Below are 18404 nucleotides of genomic sequence, written 5' to 3'. Positions count from 1 at the left end.
TCATTTCACGTGACAAAGCCCGAATTCCAATGCCAGGGATCTTCAACACCTGTTCCTGCAGATTTGCGAGGAATTCTGCTGTACGAACGCAATCAGATCGTCTGCTAGGGATCTTTCTTCTTGCTACATCCTCGTAGTCACCATTGCAAGTCTCTAGTTCATGCCTGATTGTTTTTACTGTATTCAGGGAGCATTGGGCAGCAGTCGAAATATCCTTATTTTGATGGCGGGCACGAATCATCATGATACAAGTTATTCTCTTCCATGATTCAGGTGGGTTCCAGCTATCCATCCTTTCTGACATCTTGTATATGAATGAAGAAGGGTCCAACCTTTTAAATGAAGAGAAGTGTGTGTTAATACATGTAACTTACGGAAAAATATAATTAATTATAAATATGTCAAATTTATCCCGAACACCCTGTATATATATTCATTTTGCTTTTCATAAATTGAGCACTTTCTGTATCCAATGGCTGTATTATAAACGGCTGTTACACATATTTTCTGGAACTGAAAATTTGAAAGCGGATGTTAGGAAAAATGTGTTTCATGTTCACTGCTACAAGAAATCTCTTCTATTTGCATGCATGCAACATATTCTGTGGGAGCGGAGTGTTTTTCCATTAACACTTTCATTGCCAAGCTAAAAATTGGAATTTCATGTGGTGGCCAAATTATTTTTATTTTTTTATTTAGTTAGCGACGTCCACGCAACGACGCGTGATCGGCCGTTTGGTGAGAACTCGCATCGCGTGATATCGTTCATTGCCAAGCTGAAAATTGGAATTTCGTGTGGTGGCCAAATTTTTTATACATTTTTATCTAGTTAATGACGTCCACGCGATAACGCGTGATCGGCCATTTGACGAGAACTCGCATTGCGTGATCGCACGATATCGTTCATTGCCAAGCTGAAAATTGGAATTTCATGTGGTGGCCAAATTTTTTATATTTTTTAATTTAGTTAGCGACATCCACGCAATATCGCGTGATCTGCCGTTTGGTGAGAACTCGCATCGCGCGATATCGCGTGATTGGAACAACACATTTAACGCGTGAACGTGTTAAATGTGTTGTTCCAGTTGTCTGTTTACTGGTATTTAGTGATGAACAAACCTACTTGTTTTTCTTGTTTGTGCAGTATAGCATCTGTTGAAGTTGGAAAGTTTTTTTAATGGTATAGTGACGTTTTTATTCTAGTTTTTGGGAACAACAGATGTAGTAAAATTGTTGTCTATTCTTGAATAAAATGAATACTTTGTGTATTTATAAGAAGTTTGATCTACAACAAAATACTAGCATATGTGAGATACATTTATTTAAGTGTCAGAAGAGCTGCACACCTTAAAAAAAAAAAAAAAAAAAAAAAAAAAAACAACGAATGATCCCTGAATAATTTCAATAATGATGAGATGTTATGTATCCTATTATTGTGCAAAATGTATACTGAGTCTCAGTAAACAAAAGAAAATTCTTAGAAAAACAAAGCGAAATATACATAAATCAGAGAAATGCACAACAAATTTTACAAGATGATTTGCTGCTCCATCGAACTACATGTATTCCTGCCATGCCTAAATGAATCACCTGATCAACTTTATTAGTTGCCCTTTCCTATAGTTTTTAACTGAATTTTTTAAATGTATGTAGTGGCTATTTATTATTGCTTAGGTATTTATACTTTTCAATCTGTTTTTTTCTCTTCATTGGTTTTTTTTTTTAATTATGCCATAATAAATTCACTTATGCATGTCTAGAATTTATAGGATCACATGCTATTTGCTATACACAGCAACTTATAGGACACACATCACAAATGTTAATCATTAATAATTTGTTTGCTATTAATGAGAGTATTTCTACTCACACTTATTCTTTCCTTTATATTTCCCATTCTCACATGACTTATTGATAGTTCACATATTTACACCTTTGAGTAATTCAAATATACCACTCAAATATAGCATTCTCTTTCATTATTGTTTTCAAATATATATTAAACACATTGTTTCCCCACTCTTATGCAGATTTGTTTACAGTTAATTGATAAATTAAGGTATTCAGAGTTATCTTACAATTAATTGCATTGGACCAATTAAGATGAGTGCTGATGCATTATGCACTCTTAAAACTTTCATATATCGATAAAAATGTAATCATATGGTCATATCATATTGACATGAATTTCGTAGTGCAGTTGCATAAGCCACATTGACAGCACACCCAACTCAATTGGGCATGTGACGCCACTGATACACACACACACACACACACAAAATGATATATATATATATATATTTTTTTTTTTTTTTTGGTTTCCTCATTTATTTTTATATAGTGAAGGAAATCTGTTGTATAGACCAAATGTGGAACTTCAGGCCTCCAATAAGCAGGGGTTGGTTAACCACTCGACCAACCAGGCAATTATAGTATGCAAATAATCTGTTATATGCAGAAATGTTAATTTTTCACAGATATTATTTCTGGAAAATTTTCCATGTTACTCCTCTAAATAAATATTAATTTTTATAGCTATTTTGCCTATTTTTGTTTAGAAGTATCCCTTTTTTTTTATTACGTAATTGGCTCTCTACTCACTTTTTAGGGCATTACTGATGTTTTAAAGATATAGATATATAAAGAATATAAGGAAGGAATAATTGTGGATATACCTTTGTAGGATGTTCCTGATTGTCATTTTATTGAGCAGCATCTGGCGTAAGGCGATATTATTGAAGTATGACTGAAAGGGTGGGTGAGTTGGAAATGTGGAAATAGAGAGATGTAGGAGAATTGTGGGTGAGACTCAAGGTATGTGAAATTTAAAAGCTGGGTTTCAAGAGTGGGCTGTGAATTCTTTGGGAAGAAGAGGGTGAGAGATAGAAATTTTGGGGGAAAGCAGAAAGATAGAATATGATGAAACAAAATTAGGGGTGGGAGAATTGAGCCCCCTTCAACTGTGTGTTGTGTTCAGAGCTCATGGAAAAGTGGAGGCTTTGTCATGTTGGCTTGCTGTTTGGTCTTGGGTGTATCTGTGTTGCTTTCTGTTGAATGGAGTCATGACCTAATTTTTATGTTTTCGAGCTTCCAACTCTTGAACATTATACACCCTCTGCTGTCCAAAAAGAAACCAAACTTTTGATAGAAAATAAAACACAGGCCAATTATAATTATTCAAATCATTTATATCAATCAATATACTCTCCCTCAGCTTCGATACAGCGTTTGGCATGGTTAATTAATTCATTAAATGAGTTTTTTTATATTGGTTTTTGGGATACTTTTGAGTGTCGTGGTTACTGCTGCTTGAATGTTTTTAGTTTTCAATGGTGTCATATCACTTTCCTTTCATCGGCAAATGAAGTCAGGGGTAGAGAAAAAAGTCACAGGGTGCTAAATCAGGTGGATATGGCGAGTAGGGCAGTGAACTTGGTTTCTGTTCAAAAACTGTCTCACAATGTTCGAACGATGAGATGGTGCATTATCATGCAAAAGTGATTAGCTGCCTGCATCACAATATTCATGCCATACGCGAACGAATTCTCGCTATCAATCGCTTCAAAACTTCGAGATAAAACTCACCATTGACCGTTTGGCCAGGCGGAACAAATTCTTTGTGGATAATGCCCTTGGAATCGTAGAAACATTGTCTTTACTTTTGACTTCTCCAAGCGACTTTTTTTTTTTTTTTTTTTTTTTTTCGGATACCCCTCTTCTGGTGGTTTACACTGCTTTATTTCGGGCTCCTACTCAAAACACCACATTTTGTAACCAGTAGCGATTGTTTCAAGAAAGTTTGAGTCCTTATAAGCGGTTTTAATGAGGTCCTTGCAGTGTTCAATTCGATACATTTTTTGGATAAATTTAATCACGAATTAAATTTATGAAGGCCCAAACTCTCGGTCAAAATGTTGTGCACAGTTGATTTTGGAATAACGAGTTCATCTTCAATAAATCTCACAGAGGTTTTCGTGTTTTCTTTGATGAAATCACGTACTTTTTGGATGTTAACCTCTCTCAGTCCTATTTGGACTGAAGAGAAGTTAACATCCAAGTCATCCTCAAGTGCCTCATGACCACTTTGAAATCGTTTAAACCACTCGTAAACTTGAGTGTGGGATAAGCATTCATCACCGTATGCTTTTTGAAACATTTGATGTGTTTCGGTAAAATGTTTACCAAGTTTAACACAAAAGTCACTCGCAGCTCTCTGTTTGAAACTCATTTTCTAACCGTTCGTCAAAACACACTGTCACCCTTGGCACTATAACTTGGCTTCTAATGAAACAAATGTCATTGACGGTTGACACAACACTAATGAAGGTTACCACTTTCGACAACAGGTGGCTCCACAAGTTTCTTCTATTTTCGAAAAGTTCGGTTTCTTTTTTGGACAGATGGTGTATAGGGGCAGTGAACATTTATTGAGTTTTTGTTTCATTTTATGGCTATTGTTTCCAATTTTCTAAGCATTGTTTCGTTTTCCTGTATGTCTACTATGATGGCTTTGTCAATTTGCAGGGTATACTTCTGTTCAAGAGCATGTGCTATTTCTGTTTTTCTTGTATTTTGTATTGTTTTTCTTTTGGTTATTACGTTTCTTATTGCTTAAATGTTCTGCAGTATACCAATTCCAATACCATAGTCTGTTCCACACACACAGCAAAAGTGCAGCAATAGAATGCTTGTTCTATTGTTTACAGCCTGTAACAGATGCCACAAATTATATCTCCAATATTAAAGTATCCCCATTTGAGGGCATTTACCGAAATTTACTGACCATATACAATTCTCCAAACTCTTCCATCCATCTTGATAGGACAGAGTGTTATTATTAGCACACAACTTTGGAAGTTTGTGATAGAAGAGGTTAAACAGTCTTGCCATAAATACTGTTACAACTTCTGCACACTCCCTTGCTGCCCATGGAATTGAGTGAGTTATGCGTGTTTATCAGTAGAGAAAGTCATATCAGTACTGGTCAATATTCAGTGGAGAGATCATGAGAGCCATCATTATCATCATGAAATTCCTGACAAGTTCCCTCAATGGGTGTACAGGATATGATTACATGAAAAACTTACAGCATTGCTAACTTCCTATCTAGTTTTCCTCCAAATCAGTCTGTTACCTGTGAAGACTCCAACATTATCAAATCTTATATTTCTGTCTTCTAAGACACTTTTTACTGTATTAATCCACCAATATCTTGGTCTTCCTCTAGGTCTTTTTCCTGCCAACCTGCAGAGAACACTTGTTTTGCTAATCTTTCCTCTCCCATTCTGTTTAGGTGACCATACCATCTGAGATTGGCTTAGCTAACACATTCCTGGATGCTAACAATGTCAAGTTCTTTCCTAATATCCTCGTTTTTAATGTGATATTGCTATTTATGCCATCTCTTCATTCCTCCTAATCTTTCTTAGTACTTTCCTATCTGTGGTCTTTGGTCAAGTATTTTATTTCTAACCCAGGTGTTAGATCCGTAAGTTAAAATTGGTTTGAACACCGTCTTGTATACTTTCTCTCTTATTCCATATAAATTTATTCAGTTGATGTCGTACCATACCGGCTTTGTTGTTTCTGTTGTCTATTTCCAGAGTAGCTGTGATAGTAGCACTTCACATGGTTGGAATGCAGCCATCTGCTATCAACATGCCAAAAACACCTGAGATCAGTCGGATGTGTGTATTAGACTATTATGATGGTACAGAAGACATTTGACCACCAAAGAACAGGTTAATCACGTTGGGTTAGGATGCAATAGCTTGTGAGGGCTGTAAAGGCATTCTTCCACTATAATCCTGTGAAAATGCAGAAAGCAATGTTGCAAGAGATGAACGCTTTGCAGAGAATAATGCCAAGTGTACTAACTTATGAATTTGAGGATGAGAGCCTCTCACCGTTCTACTGGACACTTCCTATCACTACAAGTTATGCAGCAGAGGGTGATGAAATCAAATGCACTTCACTGGAGGTGTGCATATAACAGACACAGAGATATAAACAGATGAGAAGATTTTCGTAATTTAATCGTGAAAACAACCGGGTATTATGCACCAGATGATTACACAGCATATCCCATACCAACCAGGATTCAGAGAGGTCATCCCCACTCTGTCAGTGATGGTTTGGTGAGGAGTGATGTATCGGGGGGTATCTAAGTTGCATTTCTGTGAGAAAGGGGTCGAATCCTCTGCCAGAGTGTATCAAGATGCCATGCTGGAACCTGAGGTACAGTCCTGTGAACTACACCTTGTTTCACAGTAGGCATGAGACCCTCCAATAGGACTCAGCCTCTGCACACAAGACTAGGACCACGTAACAGTGGTTGGAGGCGAATGTTCCCAGTGACATATCACATTCTGATTGGCCATGATCTGAATCTGTTGGATTTCAAATTGTGATTGAAGCTTGATAGAGAGTAGCTTATAAAAGAACCCCACAGCATCACCAGCCTGAAGATGGATTTGGGGCAAATAGCAGCAGTGTTTCTGTTGGATGTTGTGCGTGCCACCATTAATATGTGGCATCACAGACTTCAGGTGTGCGTGGAGTCAAAAGGGGGACATTTGGAACTTTGAACTGCTATATGCAGATTATACATGTGGTTTGCATGTGCTGAAAGCTGTAAATTATGTAACGATAGATTAAATGTTTATGCACTGTTCAACATTTATGGCTAGATGGTATATCAGGTCCTGTGTTAATAATGGAATGAATGTTAGTACCAGATGATGTAGCAGTCTTAGTGGTAAGCACAGAATGCTGTAGCATTTAGGAAGTATATAGTGTTCCTGTCTCTTAGGCCACTGTTATCATTTATCCCAAATAGTGGGAGATGAACACCCAGGTAGCATCAGAGAAGGTCTTCACTCCAGAAGATCCAACTTATGGATCTTTTGAGGCTGTATTGCATACATTGCAAAATTTTAATACTGGAGGCTGTGAAATCTCTATGCTTCTTTGATAGTTGAATTTTCTTTTGAACTTCTTTATATCAGCTGGACCACAAAAATCTCAGCTGCACATAATAAACATTATGTGCAGCTGAGAAGGGAAGATTGTGATACTATGGCTTTTATATTTTCAAATCTTCTTAGGTTTCAATGTGTTTGTGAGTTTTTCAGCTGGTAGTGTTGGACAAGTTGAGAAAGGAGTTCCAGGCATAGTAAGAACATTTACTCTTGGGTGCTAGCCTAAAGGGAATGTTTTCACGATTCCAAAAACTTTTAATTTCATATTGTCAGTAGTGACAGTTGTTCCAGTGACTGCTGAATTTTTTCAAAATACAGAAAAATATGTATATTGAGTCATTATCCCTCAAAGGTGCCCACTTTTATCTGCATATTCTAATATTTTATTTTCTTTCATTGAGGAAATTGTTATCCCTTTCCATAGCATATGAATTGACACCTCCTTAAAAAAAAAAAAAAAAAGTGGTCGAATCAATGTAAAGAGCAAGGGACTAAGAGGATAGCCTTGTCTCTTTTGAATTTTGACTGGGTCTGACAGGAACTTATTGTGTAAGAGGTGGATACCTATGATACTTATGTTAGCTAACACAACTATAACATAAACTATATAGCACTGATGTATGTAGTTTATATGTCTTGAAATGCTGGATGTTGTCAAATGCTTAAGTAAGATCAATCATGACTACTGGCATTGGTTGCTTTTTTCATATCAACTAGGAATTATTAACCATCCTGGCACCCCATATACACTAGTGCTTTAGATTATTATTTATCTCACTCCTGCTTTGAGCCTATTGTTGATTTTTCTTTAAAATTTATTTTATTTTATTTTAAAGAGGATCTTGTAGTCTGTGTTGCATTGATAAATAGAGAAATTAGCATCTATCTCTTGTTTAATGTAGAGCTCTTAATTAGGTTTTGGAATGAGGACTGTATGGCTGGCTTAAAATTCATTTGGTATGTGAATAGGGAGAGAAGAATTAAAGACTATAACTTAGAATGGAGAGAATAAAAACCCCTAGACTGCAGTGCTGGGGATTTCCTGATCTGTCATTCATTCTTTATAGGTTTACTTAATTTCAGCTGTTCTAATGGAACTCTTGACTCCATCTTAGATGTGAACAGGAAAGATGTTATCTTGCAATAGTTATAGTTTCCCACACCATTGCCTTGAAACATATGTTCATAGTGTCTCTAAAACAAGTCAATGATATCTTGTGTGGTGGATATTTCTTTGGCATCTGCAGAGATTTGGGTGAGAGTCCCTTCTTTGTGGAATTTGATGAACTGTATATCGAACAATGTACTTGAGCTATATGCCGAGTGGCATTGTATTTTTAAATACTCCTTAAAAGTTTTTAATTATGTACTGAATTCTTATATAAGTTTAATCAGGTACGAGTTAAATGGATGAGTAATATCAATAAGCACAAGTTGCACAAGAAGAAAATCCTGTGGAGGGTATATAAAGAGAAAGGTGACCAGGATGGCAAGGAATGCAAAATCAGTATATGAGAAGAATCTAACCAAGCAGGCCAGAGGAATTCCCAAAGAGTTCTTTCATTATGTGGCAAGTAAGAGAAAGAATGACTAAAGAGGATTAACCTTAATGAGTGATGGTTACCAGGAGACAGAAGTGGATAAAATATTTGAGTTACTGAGTGACCACTTCGCGAGGATATATTATCTGGTGAGGTTACTGCTTTAACCTATGTGACAGACACTAATGTGTGGAATGGAGTTCCACATTGTCAAACACAATATGCTTAGAGCCTTAGGATATTGCAGAATATCCCTTTCAATTTTAATTTAAGTCTCAGCTCTGGTAGAATTCCAAGGGAGTCGAAAGAGGGTAAAATAATTCCCTTGCATAAGGGAGGTTCTAAGACTGCAGTAGGAAATTATAGACGAATCAGTATCTCATGTGTGGCAGTAAAAGTACTACAAAAATTGGTATAAAAGAGGATTCAAGAATGGGTAAATAAAAATATCATACTTTATGAGGGTCAACATGACTTTGTGAACGGTTGGTCATGCCTTAGTAATTTACTAACTTTTTATAATAGAGTAACAGCTGAGTTTGATAGCGGAAATGGCTACACAATGATTTTGCAAAAACATTTAACAGAATAACACATGGAACTCAGTTACACAAATTAGAACAAATGAGGATGTGTATGACACTGGTTAAGTGGATAAGAGAGTGGCTGCTGGACAGATATCAACAAGTGGTATATGGAGGGGCAGAATCTAGGCAAAGACAGGTGGTGTTCCACATGGTTTTCAGTGCTGGGACCATTGCTGTTTAATTTGTACATAAATGATACAGGAAATATTCGAACGAAATATTCAGTTGTTTGTTGATGATGCGAAATTAGATAGAGTAATTGTTAATCAAGGAAATGCAGAGAGTTTGCAGGATGATTTAAATAGGCTGTCAGTGTGGGCAAAAATGATAATGGGTGGCAATTTATGTGGAGAAATGTAAAGTTATGCATTTCGGGATAAATAGAATACAAGCTGTGTATCACATTGATGGCACTGTGCTCCAGGAAATAGATGAAGTTAGAGATTTAGAGGTGGTGGTGGACAGAGTTAAAGTTTAGAGAACATATTGCTTAGGTAGTTCATAAGATTACTTGGCTATTGAAAAACACGTTAAACAGTAGAGATAAGGACGTTGTAATTCCTCTTTATAAGGTCTTGATACATCCACAGCTGGATTACTGTGCTGAAGTCTGGTCTACCAGGATTTCTGGGGGATGAGAAAGCCATGGAGAAGATTCAGAGGCAAGTAACCAAGATGGGAAGTGGCCTATTTAATGTTCCCTGTGAGGATAGTTTGAGGGTGTGTGGATTGCAGAAGTTGGTTAATAGGAGATAAAGAGGGGGGAGGATGTGATAGAAACATTAAAGTTGCTTAAAGGGTTTTATAGGATAGATGCAGGAGGAAATGTTTCAGTATTTGGCTAGAGGGAGTCATTCCTGGAAGTTGAATAAAGATGTGGTTAGTAGGAGTGTGAAGACTAGATTTTTTGCTTGGAGAGTTGTGAATGAGTGGAATGGATGCCAATGTCATTTGCGAGTTTTTTATCTGTTAATGGGTTCAAGGAGTGGTATGATAGATTGTGTGGATTGACTGGGTCTCCCGCAATGTCTTCGGACTCCATGGAGGTCCCTGGTATAATTCAACAATGGTATAATTCTATACCATTGTTGTGTTTCTTTGCTATGAACCAGGTTGTCTATTTATAGAGATCTTTTAACTTTTTTCTTTTGAGGAAAGCATGCTCCTTTCCCCACTCATCCAAGTTTCTGTTTTAGTGATTCTTTGAATTTCAACCATATCTCATTCCCAAGTAATTTGCAACAATTGGAACAGAGGTATGGAGATGAAATGAAAAGAGTGGTGGGATATTTAGTGGAAGTCTCCAGGATCTGGAACTGATCTCTGCTTGTTCCATGTGCTGGAATTTAAGTGGGGTGGATTATCATCTGATATTTTGATGTGAAAATACAATCAAGCTGGGAACCAGTATGCCATGATTCTTATATATTTGGAGTAATATGTTGTGAACCTTCCATATGTTTGTTATTGAGCATTGCCAAAACATAACTTTTGTATGTATCCTGCTTTTCAACTTCAGGGTTACCTCATATTTTTTTGGGTTTTTCAATGCACTTTCAGACTTTGGCTTCTATGATGTTTTAAACACCATATAAGGATTGCCACAATTCTGGCAGAATTGTTGTCTGAGTAAGTTTTAGACAGTCATTATCCTTTAATAAAATACTCAAAATTTATTACTAAGAAGTGTTTTACATATGTTCAAAATAAGTGCCAGTCATTACATACCACATTTTGTTCTCAAGGAACTTATATCTGCATTCATTAAATATAAAAATGTTTATTTATTAAAAATAGCAATATTATTGAAACAAGACTAAAAGATTTTTTTCCTCATTCTTTCTCAACTATTAATGTTTCTTCTTCTAAGTGAGACACTTATTTTATAGGTCTGTTGGTACATTTGCAAGAGCACTTGACTGTTCCAGTTCTGTAAAGCAACCAAGTCTTCATATGAGTGCAGCTGCTGCCTCACGAGATATCACTCTTGTAAGTTGGTGGTAATTTTGTCACATGTATTATTTGTTAAATTACAAAAATTTTCTAATTTATATTTTAATTTATATGATAGTATATAGAAAGATTGCGTGTATGTTTACACATGCACATGAGGATTTATATATAATATATTCTGTATATGTATGGAATATATATTCTATGCATGTGTAATATACAGGATGACCATAATTAAAGAGGAGGTGTTCAGAACCCTATAGCAAAAAAATGCATTGGACGAAATTCAACTAAACTTGTTTTAAGTGCACTCTGGAACATGGGATTTTTATTTACAAAAGATTTAAAATAGTACAAACTTCTGCTGTCAGAGGACATATGGAGCTACCATGTGGTTTTGGATTAATTAAACAATAATGGCTATAGGCGACATAAATCAATTTTTGTGTCGACATAAAACACTTTTCTACAGCTGAATGCATCTGATCTGCATTGATATGCCTCACATGCTATGTTATTCTGTCTTTCAAGGTTGCTAAATCAGGAACATGACCTTCATACACCATGTGTTTCAGATGGCCTTACAACCAAAAGTCACAGGGGTTGAGATCAGGGACACAAGGTGGCCATGCTGTGGGAAATGCAGGACTAATTCACACTGTTTTCTGTGAAGTGTTTTCATAACATTCACTGTACTGGCAATCCAATGTGAGGTGGTGCTCCATCCTGCATGAATATGGTAAAGTTAAGGCATCCCTCGATATCTCACAGCAGAGATGGTACGATAATAATTGATGTAGTGAAACCACACTGTGACTTTGGGTAAGTGTAAAGGTCTTTATTTGAGTTGTAAGTCAGCAGTTAGAATTGAAATAAGTACAAAAAGATGGTTTAATGTTAAATCTGGTGTCAGACAAGAATGTACATTATCACCGCTGCTATTCATTATCTGTATGGATCACATTGAAGGAAAGTGGTTTAAACCTGATATCAAAATTGAGATGTTAATCTCAGCTCTTTACTTTATGCAGATGATGTTATACTTTTAAATAAATCCAGTAAAAGTCTGCAAGATTCAGTGACTAAAATAAATGACTGTCGTAATGAATTTGGTATGAAAATCAGCAGTATCAAGACAATGAAAATAGGCAGAAGCATCGAAAACTGCATTGCATATTGGAAATTTACAGAACAAGTAAAACATTTCAGCTACTTAGGCATGATTTTTAGTGAAGATGGTAAATTAAATATTGAAATAGACAACAGAATCAACAATTCCAGTATGGTAGGAAGTCAGCTGAATAAATTTATATGGAATAAGAGAGAAATTAGTCAAAACACGAAATTAACTCTATAAAAGACAGTGTTCAAACTTTTAACTTACGGATCTGAGACCTAGGTTAGAAATAAAACACTTGACCAAAGGGGAGTGAAGAGATGGCAGCAATTGCAATATCATATTAAAAACAATGATAGTAGGAAAGATCTTGACGTTGTTAACATCCAGGAATGCATTAGCAGAGCTGATCTCAGCTGGTATGGTCACTTAGACAGAATAGGAGAGGAAAGATTAGCAAAACAGGTGTTCTCTGCCAGGTTGGCAGGAAAAAGACCCAGAGGAATACCAAGATATAGGTGGATTGATACAGTAAAAAATGCCTTAGAAGACAGATCTGATTATGTTAGTCTTGACAGGTAACTGATTGATTTGGATGAAAATTGTAGATAGGAAGTTAGTAATGATGTAAATTTTTCATGTAGTATTATCATATCCTGTACACCCTTTGAGGGTACTTGTCAGGAATTTGATGATGATGATATATATATATATATATTTTTTTTTTCTTCTTTCTTTTTGGTATCAACTTGCAGGTGCACTGTGCCTAACAATAAAATTTAACAGGTTTCATTGTAATGCATTCCTAACAAGCAATTACTGTCTTGATTCAATAAACATGATTAGACAGATCCTTAAGATACATTATTTTATGTCAAGAAACAGTTTATGACATGTTGTATATCTGTAAGATACTTTCTAGTTTTAAGCTGTTGTTCTATTGTTAATCATTTATCTTTCTTTGGTCCTTCATGTCCTTATATTTTCTTTCTTCACTAATAATTACATATAAAGTGTAATTTCACATAAAAAAGTGTCAAGTGGCCACATCTTTGCTGCTGCTATCCTGTATACTGTGACTTAATAAATGAACGCAATCAGTATGAACAAGAATGTTTGAGAATTTTTTGGAATGCTTGGTAACACTTTAATTTTGTATGAATGTAATCAGTATAATTGCTTTTCAGAAAAAATTACAATAATTGTACTGTAATGCATTTTATACTAATTATAAGCTGCACTATAGTGAAACCCACACTGTTTGAAACTGGATCATGCAAGGTATTGCTATATACACAAAGCTGTTTATACTTAATTTAATGATAATAGGATAAGAAAATCCAATCGTACTGAGCCAGTTGGATAAATTTGTATGGGGTAATTTTATATCTGTCTTCCCTTTGACTATACACACATTAGGAATTAATAATGATATGTGGCATGCCCATTTTAAAACTATAGCCTAAAACTATATAGAGTCCATCAATAAAAAATGTATACACACTTCACCAAAATAAAAACCTGTATAAAAATTGCAATACTAAATTTATACAGACATCAAGGGATGAATACAATTTACCTTTGACTTCTGCAATTATACAAAGTGCTCAAAGTGGTTACATTAGCATCCAGACACTTATATTTACGACAATTTACTGCTTGGGCAATGTTGGCTAAAGTGCCCAGTGGGATTGCTGTGCATGCCGTTTCAATTTATTTCCAAAGGGCCCCCCCAGTGTAGCTGGTTTTCTCGATACACTACATCCTTTAGAGTCCCCCATACATAGAAGTCCAAGGGTGTTAAATCAGGAGAACATAGGGGGGAAATGAACTGCACCTCTTCTTCCTATCCATTGTCTCTAAAATCTCTAATCGAGGTAAACTCTCGCATCTCTGTGGTGGTGCGGCATCTTGTTGGAAGAGAAATTGATCATTCCCATAAAGTGCATGAATGGCAAGTAAATTCGATGTGCGTAGCATGTCTATTTACACTTGACTGGTAATAGTACCCTCAAAAAAGAATGGTCCTTGTCATCTAGGGGTTTAATAAACCCCTAGATGACAAGCCACACCAGACATTGAGCCCCGATAAATTGACTGCCTTGTCGACATGAATACCCGGATTTTTTGGAGCACAGTGTTTATTGTGTTTATTCCGATTCATGGAATCGGAATAAACACAATTATTCCGATTCATTGTTCCATTAAGCTTAAATTGTGCTTCATTAGACCAAACCATCTTCCTCACAAACTCCTCGTCCTCATCTACCATGTGTTGAAACCACTCACAATACTGCATTCTTCGATCAGGATCATCTCCATTCATTGCATATAAAATCTTGGGATGTAAATTTTCCATTTAGCTGCTTTAAGAATGTGCCGTATGCTTGCACTGCTAGCTCTTGTCTCACGTGCACATTGTGCGGTAGACTTCTGTGGCGAACGTGTAATCTGTTTCAACATCATAGTCGAGGAAGCAGTACTCGTTGCTGTGCGAAGTCTCCTGGATCTTCCCTTCTGTACATTGCACACAGTATCACGAGTCTCAAACTTATCATGAATACATGCAGTTGTCATGGGTGTTGGAGGTTGTTTTGCAAACTCATGCCTCCATTGTCGTTGAACTTCAACATTATCAAATTTGAAATACCACTTTAAAATGGTCTTGCATTCCTCGAACGACAATCATGCCTCGGCCATATTGTTTGACTGTCCTACCGGTCATGTGTTGATGCAAGTATTCATGTGAGTAACAACATCTTTGAGAGAATGTCATACTACACATAGCTACTGTAATTTGATCCAAATTCGAAAAACATCCATAGATGCCACCTGTTATACATTTTTATATGCATAACATATAAAATAACATAAGTGTGTATACATTTTTTTGACGAAATAAAATCTGTCCAAAACACGGTATTTTTCATGCTGTTGTATGCATTTGTATTATTGGAACTGCTATGTAGTTAAGTGGTGACGAAACAAAGAAAACAAATCTATTTTAAGTGGTCTAATTGCTTATCATAATATTGTTATGCTGAAAGAGTTACAGAGAAAGAACATTATTATCGTATGCTTATATTATATACATATATTATTATATAATATATGTATATAATAGTATTCTGTGCTATATACTATTATGTGTGCAATTGTAGTAGTGATAGCAGTCATGTTGGTACCAGATTTCCCTCTGAATCTTGTGAATGGGCATGTGCATTAGTTTTGAGTTTTGGAATTCTTTTTGGAATCTTTTTGGCAGATATCAGGAATGCTAGTAAGTAAGTAAGCAAGTGAGAGAGAAGATGGAAAGCTGGAAAGGAGAGAGAGGGTGGCTGCTGAGTTAAATTTGGTGATCTCAGAAAGGTTTTTGTGTGTATTTTTATCTTCTCTCCAATGAGAAGATAAATGGGGTGATACATTGCATTGTCCTTCAGTATTAACTTCAGAGACCCAGTCCCCCCCCCCCCCGTGTGTGTGTGTGTGTGTGTGTGTGTGTGTGTGTGTGTGTGTGTGTGTGTGTTATCTCTGCATTAGTTGTGAGTTTTGAAGAACAACTTTATATATTAAGTGTTATGTGATTAACGGGAAGCAAATTGTAAGGGTTCCATGAAGCAAAATGAAATATGGAGCAAAGTTCCTTTTTCTTGGTTTTGGAACTCTTTCAAAACTATATGTGACTTTACAAGGGCCAACAGCAGAAATCTCCAACTGGATGCTTTCTTCCAGTCCCTTGCAAAAGCCATCAGATGCAACTTCTGCTCACCTGCACAAACTCTTTTCTCTTATCTAAAAAAGTAACAGTACTGTCATCTCATCTACATCCTGCACAGATGACCAAGTCAAATTGCCTCCCATGCCATACCCAGAAACTGAGCACTGTATGCATCCTGTTTTTTTGCAAAATGATGTTAGAAAAATATTAATCAGCTTAGCCACTAAAAAATCTTCTGGTCTCAGTTGTGTGTCTCTAGTTGTGCACAAATCTTATTCTCCAGAACTAACGCCAGTCCTATATCCTATCTATAATATTTTGTACTCTGCTGATACTTATACATTGAAGTAGGCATGTATCCAACCAACTTATTCTGGAAAATAGAAAATAAATTCTGCTGTTAAATTATTTTACTCTTGCCACTATCTCAGTGCTTTCCAAAATAATGGAGGATGTCATCAACAGTCAACTTCTCCACTACCTAGAGGCTGACCAACTAATCACGATCACCATTATAGATTCCACCAATTTAGATCCATGGCTGACCTGTTAGCCAACATCACCCCACCACTGTACACATGCCATGGAAAGGTTTGGAGAAATGTGTGAGCATTTGATCCTATGTGGCATCTTGGAGGATCATCTTCAATTAGAGCCTTAAACATTTATTTCCATACCATCCATTAGGTTATCCTGGTGCAAGGATAACCTAATCACCCTCTATGCTACCATACCTGGACTCACACTTACCTCTAGCTTCTCCTGTCATAAACACATCATATTAAAAGTTTTCCTCAGCTTCTAAAAACTAGGCATTCTTTTCCACTCTTGATGCTAATTTTCACCTATCTAAATTATCATCTGGAATATACGTGTGTAGAGGCTTAAGTGCTGTGAGAACATCATGTTGGAGGCTTAATGGAATGTATACAGCACTCAGAAAGGATTAACATAGGTTTAATACTTCCTATATTTTGTCCTAGTCACTAGGACATCTTCAGGGATTACAAAAACAACACTAATGTAACATGAACACAAATATCATACAGTACTAAGCCCAACCATGTGGGTGACACTAGTCCTATCTAGGTGCAGCACCCTCTAAGGGCGGTTGTAGGTGGCCTGGAATGTAAGGTGGGACCTCTGGTGATGAGTGTTTCCCAAATCTTCGGAAGCTTAATGCAACCGTATTTATTAAGATTTGATTGATTTTTGAGTGCTGCTGCTGCTTCTAAGAATAGTCTCTCTTTCTTGAATTTGCTGTGGTGGAGCATGGTGGTTTTCTTCCAAGAGACCCTGTGGGTGGTGTCCAAGACATGGTCAGCCAAGCCTGACTGACCATAGTTGTGTTTACAGATGTAAGACTTGTGTTCATTCTTAATACCAGTGAATACAATCATAAAATGAATATTATCCTCCGAGATTGCGCTACCTACATCCCGCTAGAATACGACCCCACAAAAACACAAGTTAAGAAATTAAAAATCTTACTTAACAAAGTATCTTCTTGACCCCCTGACATCACAAAAAAATTAACAACCCCCCCCCTCCCCCCGAATATACGGTTTAACAAAAATCCACCAACCCAATTCCCCACGTAGACCTATAGTAGATGCCACCAACGCACCTTGCTACAGACTGTCTAAACAGCTAGCCAACTCCCCCCCCCCCCCTCACTGGAAGGTCCACATCCTATATAAAAAACTCTACCCACTTTAAAGCTCTTATAGAAAATTTAACCTTGAATAATGCAGACATATTGGTAAGCTTTGATATCTACTCTTTGTTTACCAATATTCCCTCAACTGACACCTATCTCTCTTAGAAAACGTTTTTCCACCTGACATCTTAGATCTCTTTTCCGCCATTAACTCTGGGTATTTTTCTTGGAAGAACAAAATCTACAAGCAGATAGAGAGGGAACCGCCATGGGTTCCCCGCTCTCACCCCCTCTTGCCAATTTATATATGGATGATTTCGAAAAACGAGCCATAGCCTCAGCCCCACTCAAACCTTCTATCTGGCTAAGATATGTAGATGATGTGTTCTCTATTTGGTCTCATGGCCCACACACGTTAGACTCCTTCTTCAGTCATCTCAACAGCCTGCATCCAAGAATCCAGTTTACTATGGAAAAGGAAAAGAACAATTGTTTACCCTTCTTAGACACCTTAGTTACACGCCTGCCTAATGGTACACTTTGCCTTCACTGTATACAGAAACCCCCCCCCCCCCCACACACACACACAGGCAGATACATTCACAAACTCTCCCACCACCACTCCTCTCAATAATATGGCATTATTAAAACCTCTTATCTAGAGAGCCCACAATCTTTGTTCCAGTGGAACACTACTGAGCTTAACCACATACACAGCACTTTCCTCTCTAATGGCTACAGTGATCACAGTATCAAAAAAATAATCAGTTCCTCCCCCATTCCCCGTCCTTCTCATCAACAAGAGTTTAAAAATGCCATCACCATACCCTATATCCATGGCACATCCG

The 18404-nt window shown here is 36.7% G+C and overlaps 1 protein-coding gene across 4 annotated transcripts in view; it reads left to right on the top strand.

Moving 5' to 3' along the window:
* LOC150097621 (metastasis-associated protein MTA3-like) overlaps positions 1 to 18404 on the top strand; it is a 474620-nt gene that overhangs the window by 209913 nt on the left and 246303 nt on the right. For all 4 annotated transcript variants that reach the window (XM_090407419.1, XM_090407418.1, XM_090407421.1 and 1 more), the window contains one exon: positions 10998 to 11097. In XM_090407419.1, the coding sequence (XP_090263545.1) occupies positions 10998 to 11097 (100 nt within the window). The remainder of the gene's footprint in view (positions 1 to 10997; positions 11098 to 18404) is intronic.

The sequence above is a fragment of the Typopeltis vanoorti genome, chromosome 17 (genome assembly GCF_054136105.1).
Source record: "Typopeltis vanoorti isolate ZY-2024b chromosome 17, IOZ_Tvanoo_1.0, whole genome shotgun sequence".
Classification (NCBI taxonomy): Eukaryota; Metazoa; Arthropoda; class Arachnida; order Uropygi; family Thelyphonidae; genus Typopeltis; species Typopeltis vanoorti.
The sequence above is the reverse complement of the archived record's forward strand: the minus strand, read 5'-3'. Positions and strand labels throughout refer to the sequence as shown.